Below are 14,410 nucleotides of genomic sequence, written 5' to 3' on the forward strand. Positions count from 1 at the left end.
ATTTTTAGTTTGGCCTCCAGATGTGAAGGAAGACAACCCAGTTGTCTCATCAGTTCAGTTCAATTCAGTCACTCAGTCATGACCGACTCTTTGCGACCCCATGGACTGCAGCATGCCAGACCTCCCTGTCCATCACCAACTCCTGGAACTTACTCAAACTCATGTCCATCAAGTCGGTGATGCCATCCAACCATCTCATCCTCTGTCATCCCCTTCTCCTCCCACCCTCAATCTTTCCCAGCATCAGGGTCTTTTCCAATGAGTCAGCTCTTTGCATCAGGTGACCAAAGTATTGGAGTTTCAGCTTCAGCATCAGTCCTTCCAATGAATATTCAGGACTGATTTCCTTTAGGGTGGACTGGTCGGATCTCCTTGCAGTCCAAGGGACCCTCAAGAGTCTTCTCCAAAACCACATTTCAAAAGCATCAATTCTTTGGTGCTCAGCCTTCTTTATACACTTCTCATCACCTCGGTATAAACAGACAGCATCTGCTCCCGGCACTGGGTCCCTGGCTCTGCTGCCAGGCTGCATGGCATTTTCTCTTCCTACCTGTCCACCAGAGTGCCCACTCTGAGGGTTATAGCAGACAGGTTCCACTTGTCTCCAGGGACCTACACCCCATCCCCCAAATGCCAGCCTTTCATAGTTGATCCTTCCCCCAAATATTTCATTTAAAGGGGAATGTCTATGAGTGAAACTTCAAAGCTCATTTTAAAAACTGAAGTCTAGTTGACTTACAATATTATATTAATTTCAGGTGTACAACACAGTGATTCAATATTTTATAATAGATTATACTCCAAATAAATTTACGAAATACTGGCTATATTCCCTGTGCTGGACATTACACCCTTCAGTCTTACTTATGTTATACCCAAATAGTGCAAAACTCTCAATACAGCTGGAGTTACAGATTCCCTGAGAGGCACCACCTGTGCCTCGTTTGGAAGGATCACAAGCTGAGAGAACCAGAAGGAAAGATCAGCTTCCTTATTTTATCTCCCCTAATCCCTGTGTTACTGACCCACCTACATCTCAATTTCCCTCTGCTTCTGATTGCATTCTGGCTGCTGAGCTTAAGGCTTTATCTTTTCAACATTCCCTGGCTCCCTAGTTTCCCCACTGAGAAATGATGGATGTCCCCTCCCACTTGTCAGTTTCACGGAGGCCAGATCTCAGGGGTACGTTTAACCTTCCATAAATCGGCACAGAATCTCTGAGCTACGAAACTTCAGCTACCGAAAGCGCTGAGTATGCTCCATACCTTATTGCCATTCTGAATACATTCCTACCAGAAAACTTACTTTTTGGTTCAGGGCTTCCTTCCACTTCTCAGTTTTCACTCATATGTCCCTGAGAGTGGCAACAGCTTCCCAATGCACAACCACAAAATATTCTGCAGTTTTTCCTGATTCTGATCCTAGTTAAAATTAGGAGTAGAAATATCCAAACACATTTGGCTGGACCCTTTAGTGTCTGTGCTCTTCCAGGAACATATTCCCTTTTACAATAAACACAGGCTGTCTGATTCTGCGCATCTGATAAAGATTGTGTTGTGTGACAAACTACTAATAAACACTCACAGAAGCGGATATCTCACTCTACCTAGACCTGGAGCAGTAAGACCTTGATGGTGAGAATTATCAGGAACTTGGGCTGTTTAAAATCTGCCAGTATTTTTCAAATTCATCTTAGGGTGAAGACTATTTCATGAAAGCCAGTTTAATGGATCTTTTGGGTATGGGAGAGTAGAACCAATTTTTGATTCTGGCTTGGAGGCAATGAAGGGCTTCCCTGATAGCTCAGTTGGTAAGGAATCTGCCTGCAATGCATGAGACCCCAGTTGGATTCCTGGGTCAGGAAGATCTGCTGGAGAAGGGATAGGCTGCCCACTCCAGTATTCTTGGGCTTCCCTTGTGGCTCAGCTGGTAAAGAATTCGCCTGCAAAGCAGGAGACCTGGGTTTGATCCCTGGGTTGGGAAGATCCCCTGGAGAAGGGAAAGGCTACCCACTCCAGTATTCTGGCCTAGAGAATTCCATGGACTGCATAATATATGTATGGACTGTATAGTCCATGGGGTTGCAAAGAGTTGGACACGACTGAGTGATTTTCACTTTGGAAGGAATGAGGAGTCAAGCTGCTCTATATCGTATCTTAATTCTGAAGGTTGTCTTTAATGAATGTCTTTACAGATTATTATGCTACTGATGGGGAGGGTGAACATGATGCGGGGTTTTAAACAGAAACCAATTTTTCTCTCTCTCTCCTAAAAAGGGGAAAATATCCAAAGATTCTCCTGTCAATAGCAGCTGGTGGTAGGTGGAATCAAGAAAACGGAGAGGCAGTGGGCTCTCTGTGGATGGCCATGCTTATGAATCCAAGAGGAGGGAGACGCAATATCCATTTTAATTTTCTTTTTTTCTTTGCTATGATGCCCTCCTATGAGACTCAAGCATCTAATCAAGTTTTGTAAAACTGGTCTTTGCTATGATTTAGAAGATTGAGGGACAGCCTGTGGCTACACTCTGGGGGACTGTTCTAGGCAGCCTGGAGAAGCTGGCTGAGAGCTGGAGTGGTCCAGGGAAGGTGGCAGAAGAGGTGATACTTGGCAGTTAAGATCATGTAAACATTGGTCAAGAATTATCTCAGTAATACTTGGGGAGGGAAGACAAGTCAAAGACAGAACATCCAGCATACGACTGAGGTCAGAAGATGTGTTCTTCTTTGGGCATTAAATGGAACAGTGACCTCTCAAGACTGGAGAACTTGGGAACATCTGAGCTCTATTAGGAATGGGCCTAATAATTTAAAACCTCTTTAAATTAAGACAGCCGTATTTCTTATTGCCATATCCACTGTCTCTATTCCTAGCCTCCCTAACACCTCCTCCAACTCCTGTGATGTTTCCACACATCACTTGACATTTTGAACAAAGAAGATAATGTGAACTTTCCAGTGGGTGTTTATTTCTCACCCTGTCACTGTTCCTATGACTCACACAAAAAACAAGAACAACTGCAAGGTTCCAATCAGTGCATGCTGTTCTGTTAATGGCATAAACAATTGAGTCATAATAAATTATACCTAAAGACAACAAAATTAAAATCTAAAGGTAATCTGGTCCTTCTGTGTAACTTATATATGACTTCCTTCCTTAAGTCAAGCTATTTTATCATCATTTGTCTCCTGTGGAGAAATCACTGTGCTCCAAAAACACACTGCAACTGGAGCCAATCAAGGAAACTTACTTTCTATCGGGACTCCATTTGATAACCAGCTAATTCTGGGTTTTGGATTGCCATTCGCTCTGCAGATGAGGGTTCCATCCTCTTCAGGGGACAGCACAAGATTTTGAGGTGCTATGATCCAGTATGGAGCCGCTTTACGAGAAAAGGAGAAAAACACCACAAAATTTAATCAAGTAAATTATTCTAGGAAATTTAGTACACTGAACTATCTTAATGATAAAAATAAGTATGTTGCAAACCATTTGTTAATTTCATGTTTTTTTTAGAGTGAACAGACTTCTAAGTTTTACTTCAAAGAACACTTCAGATTTTCAAAAGAATGTTTAAAGAGACTCACTGACATCTATGTATCATTTCAAGAGCCTTTTGATTCAAATATCATCATCTTGTTCTACACTGTATGGATCGGATATCAAAGAGGTAACAGATTTCTCTAAAGTTGTACAGCAATTTAGAGGTACAGATAGGGATACGAAAGAGGAATTTAAATTCTAAGCCCTGTAGAATATATACAGTTATAAAATTAGTAAGCAATTTTTAAAGCTTTGCAGTTTTTGAAGCGCTGCCAAGTGAGTATAGTGTTCCTGTAAGTCCTTCACCGGCTTTCTCTAATGTTAACATCGTACAAAACCATGGTACAGATACCAGAACGAGAAATTAACATTGCTACAATACCAGCAACCCAACCACACACTGTGCTGGGCTTTCCCGTTTTTCCGCCCTCTTATTTCTGTTCCAGGACCCTGTCCTGGGTATCACACTGCATTTAATTGTCACATCTTCCTACTGCGTTTCCTCTGATCTGAAAGTTTCTTGGTCTTTCTTTGTTTTTCATGAACCTGAGACTTTTAAAGACTACTAGTAAGTTATTTTGTAGAACATTTTTTTTTTTTAATCAAGAGCTTTTCATTTTTTATAACCAGGAACAATATCCTAGCTTTATCATTATCAGGACAGAAATGGAGAAAAGTAATCATATGTGTGTTAGCTGTGTAAACGTATCAATGTTAATTACTTCCCCAACTCTATAAATAAGTTCTCTATCATCTCTTTTTTTTTTTTTTCATAAAGCAGTTTTTCTTTGAACTTCTTTCTAGACTTAGAAAGGAGTACTAGTCAATTGAATTCTTTCAGGGATAAATCAAGCTTACTAAATTGATTAATCTTCACATTTTTCCTAAGGCACATTCTCCATTTCTTATCTGTGACCAGAATATTTTGTGAAACATTCCAACACGCCCTCATTCCTAGAGAATGTTTATACCAGCGACTATTGAATTCTCATACAGATCAATAGGAAGGTTTTAAGTGAAACAAAAGCTTTTCCACCTAAGGTCAAATTTAGTGATTTCTGAGTGAAGAATTCCTGAATTGCTAGATTATAATCACCATTCAACCACCATCATTAGTATCATCATAATTACTTCTTTTTTAAAAAAGATTATATTCCATTTACAGTTATTATCAAATACAGTTATTATTATCAAATACTGTGTTATACAATAGATCCTTGTAGCTTATTTTGAAAATCATAGTTCGTACCTCTTAACCTCCTCCTTCTTTATTGCCCTCCCTCCTTCCCTCTCCCACTGGTAACCACTGTGGTACACCTGTTTTCACTAGAGTTTTTCCTGATGATTTTCCACGATTCAACTGAGGTTCTGAGTGATGGAACCTTCTAACTGCATTAAATCTGGGAGCACACAACATCGACATGGCTTATTCTGGTTTATGAACCTCGATCACTTGGTTAGAGTGATGCCTGCCAGCTCTCTCCACTGTAAAGTTACTGTTTTCTTGCTTTCCACATTCTGTTCACTAGAAGCAGGCAACTTCAGCCCTTACTCAAGGGGAGGGCGATTAAGCTCTATCTCCTTAAAGGATGAGGAGTGAAGAATCTGTGGACATATATTAAACCTACCTCAGTAATTAATCTGGATGTGGGTGGGTAAGAGGAGAAAAAACACTGAGGCTATGCAAACAACCTGTTTCTCTTGAAAGTTTGACCAAGTAATTTCATCATTTTATTTATTTACTTTTGAGAGTTATATTTTATTAAAATGTACGCCCAGGAGACAGGACTCTCAGATCACTTTGAGGGACTGCTCTGAAGAGGCAAGGGGGCATCCAGTAATTTTAGCACTCATCACTGGCTCTTGCCTACAGCAGTTACAACTGTGGAATTCTAATGGTGATTTTCTATTTCCTTCATTCTTTCAACATTTATTAATTGTAATCCTCTGCAAGGAAGATCTGAGGGAGCAAATTTTTAACCTGATTTAAAAGCACTATAAATGGCAATGAGAAGAGATTCAAGGTACCATGAGTACTGATATAAATTTACATTATTATTCTGAAGAATATAATTAAAGGCATTTAATGAAAGATTCTCATGGAGGCAAGAACCATGTATTTTAGACAATGATATACCTTTAACTGTGACGGAAATGGTATGATGGATGGCTCCTAATGCATTTTTGGCTATACACTGGTAATTTCCAGAGTCTGCTTCTGTAACCTGAACGATTTGCAGAGTTTTCTTAAAGTTCCTATAAAATGTCCGATTGATGGGGAGTGTTCCATCTTCTTTTATCCAGTAAATAATTGGGGTAGGCCTGATAAGGTAAACAAAAAATAACATCACAAAAAAACATTCGTGATAAAGATCATGAGGAACAGATAAATATTTTAAGTAGCACCACACTTTTATTAAGTAATGCTCAAAACCTTACATTTCAGTCTGTAAGTTACCATTTTCACACGAGCTAACTGATGGCACACCATGATGACTTCAGGGATCTGTTGAGAATGGCAGTGAGACTTACTTGACTGAAGGGACCTAACTATTATCTTCAAAGTTCTGAGGAAGGAGACACTTTTGGAAAATTTTGCATGACTGGGCTATATCGATCAAAAGAATGACCATGAAATTAACGATACAGAGTCACAATTTTTTAAAAAACTTTTTTTTTTTTTTAATGTGGGCCATTTTAAAAGTCTTCATTGAATTTTTGTTCTAATATTTCTTCTCTTTTTATTTTTTGTCTTTTTTTTTGGCCATGAGCCACATGGGATCTTAGTTCCCTGACCAGGGACTGAACCCATACCCCCTGCACTCTTAGCCACTAGACTGCCAGGGCAGTCCTTCAAGTTACAATTTCTTAATCAGCCAGACTTAAAAAGGTTAGAGAAAGAAAGGTTAGAGAAAAACTAACCTAAGGTTAGTTTTAACTAACACTTTAACAGTGTTAACTAACCTTAGGTTAGTTAGGAAGCCCATAAACTTCCATACATATTTCCATACCAAATGGAAGAATCTCCCTATCTTATAACAGGCTATCTGATGAGATGAATGAAGTGATTAGAGGAATCATGCAGTTATTTTAATTTCATTATTAGTGATATTTTTAAAACATTATATCAATTGATAGAGGTAGGCCCAACTCACATGTTACTTATACCATTTCTCACCTATGTTTCTTATTAAATCAAGAACTATAGAGACAGATGAAAAGTCAGGCTTAGGCTTAGAGTTAAAAAGATCTGCTTCAAAATCCCTGCCCTACTCCTAAAATGCTCTCTGATTTTGGATCTCTGGTCTTTTGGGGCCTCAGTTTCTTCCATTGCCTTAATGGAGACAATAATGCTTGTTTTGATCTGGTGACCTGAGAAGGTTTTCATGAGGGTAAAATAAAAATCCATTCAGTATATTTACTAAGCACTAAACTATAGATCCCCTGGAGGGGGGCATGGCAACCCACTCCAGTATTCTTGCCTGGAGACTCACCATGGATAGAGGAGCCTGGTAGGCTACAGTCGGTGAGTTCCCAGAGTCAGACGTGCCTGAGTGACTACGCACGCCTCGGCACAGACTACACAGACCAGGGCTTCCCAGGTGGTGCTAGCAGTAAAGAATCTGCCCGCCGAAGCAGGAAACCCAAGAGACAGGGGTTCAGTCTCTGGATTGGGAAGATCCCGTGGAGAAGGAAATGGCAACTCACTCCAGTATTGTTGCCTAGAATATCCCATGGACAGAGGAGCCTGGTGGGCTGCAGTTCGTGGGGTCACAGAGTTGGATGCGACTGAGCACATACACACAAACACAAACTATAGGCCAAGTATTAAGGTGTGTGTTGGGAAGATGAAAAAAAAAAAAACAAGAATGGTGCAGGCCCTCAGGAAGAACACAATATTTATCGTTAGAAATACTAGTGGGATTAATGGGTTGTAGAATTGTTTTTGTTTGTTTACTTGAATAAAAATAACTGAACAGATATACTTGATGAACTGGGTCATGAGTAGTGTTATTTCTTGACATGGCCAGCAGAGGCCTCCATGTGTCTCCAGAGGTATTAATAAAATTTTTCCTGGAGGCCGATTCTGGGCTTCTAGGAAGGAATGTGATACTCTGAGTCACCAGGTCAAGGACAGCACTGATAACAACACAACACAACATGTTTCTGAGAGTCCAGTCAATGTTCCAGCAAATGTGCCTTATCAATGGTACTTACTCTATGCCAGGCATGAGAGGAAAGTATTCAGAAGCTTGCCTCCAGCGTTTGCCTCACAAAACAGCTGTTCCTGCAGCTGAGCTGAGGCTTCCCTGGGACTCCTCTCAAGGGCATATGGGTTCTGGGGGTGGTATCAGTTTTGAGGTGTGCATAGATGAGACAGGGCTTCCCTGGTGGCTCAGATGGTAAAGAATCCACCTACAATGTGGGAGACCTGGGTTCGAGCCCTGGGTTGGGAAGACCTCCTAGAGAAGGGATGGCAACCCACTCCAGTATTCTTGCCTACAGAATTCCCATGGACAGAGCCTGGCTGGCTACAGTCCATGGGGTCACAAAGAGTTGGACACGACTGAGTAACTAAGTATACACATAGATGAGACAGCTGCAAAGAAGCTGGTCTGGTGACCAGCGCTAGGAGGTAGAGGATGGGACAGCATGCCAGTGTCAAAGTTAGGCACTAAGAGGCTGAATGAGCCTCCGCTGTCAGGAGAATAAGCCAGAGCTCGATTGCCTAGAAGGATGTGAAAAATTCATGACCAGGAGCTCCACTGCCCTGCCAACAGCAGGAGACCCAGAGCTGTGAACCCAAGGCTGAGCTGCTCAGAAGATGCGTAAGCAGGCTCAAATGAAATCAGTCAGATCCAGCCCTGTTACGGCACAACTGCATACTTGTAGACAAATCATCAATGACAAACAGCTATTGGCTTTAAGCCTCTAAGTTTTGAGATGATCTGTTATACAACAGTAGCAAAATAATAAGCTTAATTACAATTACAACAATCATAAGGTGATTACTGACACATTTCTAAAGGAACATTTACTTTAACAAAATATTTTCATAATACGAAATAACACATGGCCTGTTTTGGAAGTAATCATAACATTTTTCTTGATTGCTTAATGGAGTCTTTATCAATGATTCCTGCTATGAAACAATATTAATGTCTCTCTACCAATATACCATGTTTATATAAGAAATGGACATCAAGACAGACAGTGTTAACTCACAGCCCTTCTGCGATGCACTCAAGGGAAAGGACATTTCCTCTTAACTCTTCTTTGCGACTTGTATTGCCGTCTGGAGTTAAAAATGTTGGTGGCCTCTGTCTATGTGATTTAGCTGCAAACAAGAAGATCAATATACATTCAAAGTAAGAATATGGGTTTCTAGAAGAACAATTCACTGTCTAAAAATCTAATCCCTTTTCAAATCAATTTACTATTGATTGTGAAATTTGTTAAATAAATACATACATACTCCTTGCCTTATAAATAGCCATACTCAGCTGGCCAGAAGTAGAAACGATTGTGGTTGCATAAGAACTAATATTGAGGACTATTTTCCATTGTATATTTACCTAATTTGGGTTTAGGGTTCTATGTATTTTTGGTGGGTTGGTAAAGTTTCAAAATGTAGACATAGAGAGGAAAATTATGTTATCAAATTATCCACCTCTCAAGATGAGTACTCAGGTCAAAGGGAAAATGAGCTATCTATTTTCTGGAAGATGTTAGGTTTTTCTGAAAGATATGACAATGGACAAGGTCTTTTGGTTTACCCTAGGGACAATATTATAGTCAATTCCAATAATTAATCATGAAGATAAATCATGGTGGACATCTAATATATCAAGATACCCAAAATTGCAAGGTTTACAGAAAACAAAACAAAACTAGAAAGTGACTGGCAGAGGTCTGGCAAATGTGTGCCACAGATTATGGGTGAAGTTAAAGAAATTAAAGTTGGTTTCCTCAATGGAAAAATAAAGAGGGCTCAAGTCAGAGATCTCAGGGAGGTATATGTATATATATATATAGAGAGAGAGATAGATAGATAGATAAGAGAGAGAGACTACCTTCATGTTTCATGAAGAAAAATCATATGGAGACCTGGCCTAAATGTGTCTTTATCCTCTGGTGGCGTCTCAGAAGAACTTAAAGTAGAAATCCTACCATCTTGATGTTCTTAGAGCCCTTTAAGAGTGTGCAACACTTTAATGTGTTATCTACTTGATGCTCATAAAAACTGAAAAGGTAATATATAAATTATCCTCACTTTTCAGAAGAAAAAGCTAAACACCAGAAAAGGTATTACTGAAGACAAATTAGAGTTTTCCTTAGATTTTAGAGATGGTGGAGGAAATCATATCCCTTTAAAAAATCCCTTTGAAAGTGATTTCGAGGTCCATATTTTTCAGGAGAATTTTAATATAAAATAAAATAATATGAAATAAGGTAAAAATAAAATAAAAGTAAGGCAGGAGTTATGGTATGTTACTCTGGCCATTGATAGTACCTTAGTGCTTTTTACTTCATATCTCAAGGGTAAAAAATTAGTATAGCAGAAATTTGAGCTTATGGATAATTTAAGAGGACCCCATATTCAGAACCCATAATTTTCATTCATAGACTCTATATTTAAGATCCATGTTTCCCTTAAGGAAATAAAATTCTTTTCCTTCTAAAAGAATGATGTTAAATCTATTTTTAAAAGATTATTTCCACTGAAGATAGTGTCTTGATTTTAAACTAAATTAAGAGAAATACTATTTCTAATTATATGACATTGATAAGGTCATGTGAAAACAGATGAAAAATATAATGCTTTTCTGTCAAAATCTGGTTAACGTTAGTTGCTAAAGGTTATTAAGACTTTGATGTTAGTATTTTAGCAGGTTAAGGTACCTTGCCAATTCTTATTAATCTATGAGAAAAGTTTATGAGCCAGACAAAAAATGAAAAATGTAATTCTAAACATATATGAAAGATTTTTTTTTCCAAATTTTGTGGGATGATTCTTTACATGAAAACAGTTATAGTAACTTTTGTTATTATACATACAACATGGAACATGTTTTAATGACATGTTTGAGAGCTCAAAGCTAAATTTATATGAAACATACATTGATTCTAGTGGTATTAAACATGTAACTAGGAATTTCGTAAAGAAATAAGGTTAAACAGCCATGGAGGTGAAGTTAGTGAACTAAATTCTACAATGAAGAAGAAATACCAGTTACAATCAATCACCAAAACTCACCACCATAAAACTCAGTGTCACTCAAATTAGCAGCTATAGTGTCATTCAATTCATCCACTGAAATAAACAGAATATTATGAAGAATGCAAAAAGAAGGGGAGAGAGAATTGTAAAAAAAGAAAAAAAATACTGGGCAACAAAACATAAACCACTATGCTGACCAAGTGCCCTCCCAACCTAGTAAAAACAGTGCTCTGCCTTGTACATGACTATTTCATTAATTCACTGAGCCACCCCCAACCAGTAAGATGCAGACATATAACTGAAGCTGCAGGACTCCCAGTTAATGACATTGTGGAGCATAAACCACAAGCAAATGCTCAGAACACTAAGAACTGGGTTGGCCAAAAAGTTCATTCAGCTTTTTCTGTAACATCTTACCAATGTTCTGGCCAAACCAATAGATTCAGGAAGTTGTCATAGAAACAAGAATGGTAATAACAGTAAAAACTGTAAAATACAGTAAAGTAGGCAAGCTTCCTATAATACACATGCCAACACCTTCATGACTATTCACAGGTACTTCCCTGATCAATGAATCTGTTTACTTCAAAGTTAGTGGGATTTAATAGTTAACATACTTGCACACATTTGTAAACATCATTGCAAGAGACTTTTTGGAAACTGAACTCTTACCTGAAATCACCTTAACAGAAATTGGTTGCTTCTGCTGTATGGTTTGAGTGTGATTAAATCTGGCGTAACAGATGTAGTCTTCCCGGGTGTCCTCTGGGAGCACATTGGAAAAGTACAGGTCTCCATTCAGACCTTGGGAAACTCTCTCACTCTGTGGAAGTCTTTGAAAGGCTGGAGAATGGCAGAGAGGTATCTAGATCATTCCATCACAAAGTGGCCACTTTCCAAATTAGCAAGATAACTGTATCTACTAATTAACAGTCCTGTGAACTTCACTTGCATGTATTTTTTTCCTCTATAAAGCTCTTTTGAGTAAAAGCAAATAATCACAAAAGAAAAGACATATGAATTAAAATCCCAACTGTATCCGCCAGACCCTAACTTCTCTAGCGTGGGGGCAGAGGTGAGACTAAAGTTGCCCAGTGAAGGGTTTTAGAAAACAAGTGTAAACCAAAAAATGTTTTATGGAACGAGTTTGTGTGACTTTTCCTAACATTTACGTTAATCCTTAAGTACCAGATCACCTGACCTGCCTCTTGAGAAATCTGTATGCAGGTTAGGAAGCAACAACAGTTAGAACTAGACATGGAACAACAGACTGGTTCCAAATAGGAAAAGGAGTATGTCAAGGCTGTTATATTGTCACCCTGCTTATTTAACTTATATGCAGAGTACATCATGAGAAATGCTGGGCTGGAGGAAGCACAAGCTGGACTCAAGATTGCTGGAAGAAATATCAATAACCTCAGATATGCAGATGACACCACCCTTATGGCAAAAAGTGAAGAACTAAAGAGCTTCTTGATGAAAGTGAAAGAGGAGAGTGAAAAAGTTGGCTTAAAGATCAACATTCAGAAAACTAAGATCATGGCATCTGGTCCCATCACTTCATGGGAAATAGATGGGGAAACAGTGGAAACAGTGGCAGACTTTATTTTCTTGGGCTCCAAAGTCACTGCAGATGGTGACTGAAGCCATGAAACTAAAAGACACTTACTCCTTGAAAGGGAAGTTATGACCAACCTAGACAGCATGTTAAAATCAGAGACGTTACTTTGCCAGCAAAGGTCCGTTTAGTCAAGGCTATGGTTTTTCCTGTGGTCATGTATGGATGTGAGAGTTGGACTATAAAGAAAGCTGAGTGTCAAAGAATTGATGCTTTTGAACTGTGGTGTTGGAGAAGACTTTTGAGAGTCCCTTGGACTGCAAGGAGATCCAACCAGTCCATCCTAAAGGAGATCAGTCCTGGGTGTTCATTGGAAGGACTAATGTTGAAGCTGAAACTCCGGTACTCTGGCCACCTGATGTGAAGAACTGACTCACTGGAAAAGACCCTGATGCTGGGAAAGACTGAAGGTGGGAGGAGAAGGGGATGACCGAGGATGAGATGGTTGGATGGCATCACCAACTCAATGGACATGAATTTGGGTAAACTCCAGGAGTTGGTGATGGACAGGGAGGCCTGGCGTGCTACAGTCCATGGGGTCACAAAGAGTCGGACATGACTGAGTGACTGAACTGAACTGAACGAGTATTAATCACAGATACACACATATCTCGGAAAATGCATTATGGAAGCTTATAAGGATGTTAACTTGGGTTGCATCTACATACACAGTCAGACACGCAATACTGTGAGAGCATCTGATGGTGATGACCTAGGCCCTGGACAAAGTGTCAGACGGACCAAGGTCCCTGCCTTGTCTGAGTCCAGGATAGGGATCTAACTGGAGAATCAGGCAGCAAATAGGCAATTAACAGCAGGGTGCAACACTGATTTAACGATGCAGATGTGTGCCTCAGAGGCCCCCGCACACCCAGCGTGCCTCACCTCCTCTATCTTTTCTTTTCTGTGTTACCAATTACCTTCTCACATACAGTGTGTTTTACCTGTCGTGTGTATGGCTCATAGCCCATCTCCCTGAACTAGAATTTAAGTTCCAGAAGGGCAGAGACCGTCATCTGCTTGGGCTACTATTGTAGCCCTGAAAATGCACCTGGTCCTTCATAGAATCTCTGTAATTAAATGAGTACAAGCAGCACTGTACTTCCCAGTTTCACATTTAACAACAGACTTCCCCTCAGGTCCAAGGAAATGTCTAGCCTTAAGAAAGGAGGGGAGATTTTCTAAGGAGATGAAGGACTCAGGGAAGTGGGACCACTGATCTGTGTGTGAACTTACACTTGGCTGGCTAGCATGCTTCCTGAGGCTTCTGACTCAGTTCACTGGGAGAGTGCTTCAGCTCTGAAGTGAGAGAACTAGGAAAAATCGCACCTCTCAGTTGCCTCCGGCCAAGTGTTAACATCTCCTGGGAGGAGGATTTCTCAGTCTGAGTCAAACAGCTATGTTCCTCCAGCAGCAGGTACCCTACCCAATCATCATGAAATGCAAAATGATGGGTAGAAGCCTGCAGCTCCCTTGGGTGGGAGAAGGCAGGGAAATCTGGAGACAGACTTTGAAAGGATGCCGGTTAACCATGTGAGCCAAGTTTGTGGTCAGGATGGGGGTTTGGTTGGCGGTTGTAAATTCATGGTTTGAAGTCACTAACCAGGGAAAGAATTGTTTTAAAAAATAACTCAGAAAAATAATGTATGTTTATTTTATGACTGCAAAGAGGTAAAGATAGGGATATATTTATCTTCTTTCATTTCTCCTGCTGTATTTTATTGTGGATTAGTGTTGGGAGATCAAATGAAAGGGAATGGGATTTTATGAGGGTGGGAACACTTTCCCCATTGAATTCCTTTGCACTGCATTGGGGAAAAAATGTATGCAGATAGGAATAATTTGGTAAGGTCATCTTGCCAGGAGAATGCTACACATATCTGAATTTTTTTCTCATACCTAGATGCAATTTCACTTGAAAAATCCAGAGGCATTGTCAACAGCCTAAAATGTATGGAAATGACATAACCAGCAGTGCGATATGAAAATAAGTTAGTTTCGTATTCAGATGATTCTGAGACTTCACA

The 14,410-nt window shown here is 39.7% G+C and overlaps 1 protein-coding gene across 26 annotated transcripts in view; it reads right to left on the minus strand.

Annotated features, from left to right (window-relative positions):
* Positions 1-14,410, minus strand: part of NRCAM (neuronal cell adhesion molecule) — a 317,222-nt gene that overhangs the window by 62,077 nt on the left and 240,735 nt on the right. For 20 of the 26 annotated variants that reach the window (XM_070787760.1, XM_070787756.1, XM_070787781.1 and 17 more), the window contains 5 exons: positions 11,438-11,608; positions 10,802-10,858; positions 8,770-8,881; positions 5,681-5,865; positions 3,251-3,382 (listed from right to left, as the gene is read on the minus strand). In XM_070787760.1, coding sequence (XP_070643861.1) covers positions 3,251-3,382; positions 5,681-5,865; positions 8,770-8,881; positions 10,802-10,858; positions 11,438-11,608 — 657 coding nt within the window. The remainder of the gene's footprint in view (positions 1-3,250; positions 3,383-5,680; positions 5,866-8,769; positions 8,882-10,801; positions 10,859-11,437; positions 11,609-14,410) is intronic. The other 6 variants (XM_070787764.1, XM_070787774.1, XM_070787771.1 and 3 more) reach the window with 1 other exon arrangement.

Source organism: Bos indicus, chromosome 4 (assembly GCF_029378745.1).
Source record: "Bos indicus isolate NIAB-ARS_2022 breed Sahiwal x Tharparkar chromosome 4, NIAB-ARS_B.indTharparkar_mat_pri_1.0, whole genome shotgun sequence".
Classification (NCBI taxonomy): Eukaryota; Metazoa; Chordata; class Mammalia; order Artiodactyla; family Bovidae; genus Bos; species Bos indicus.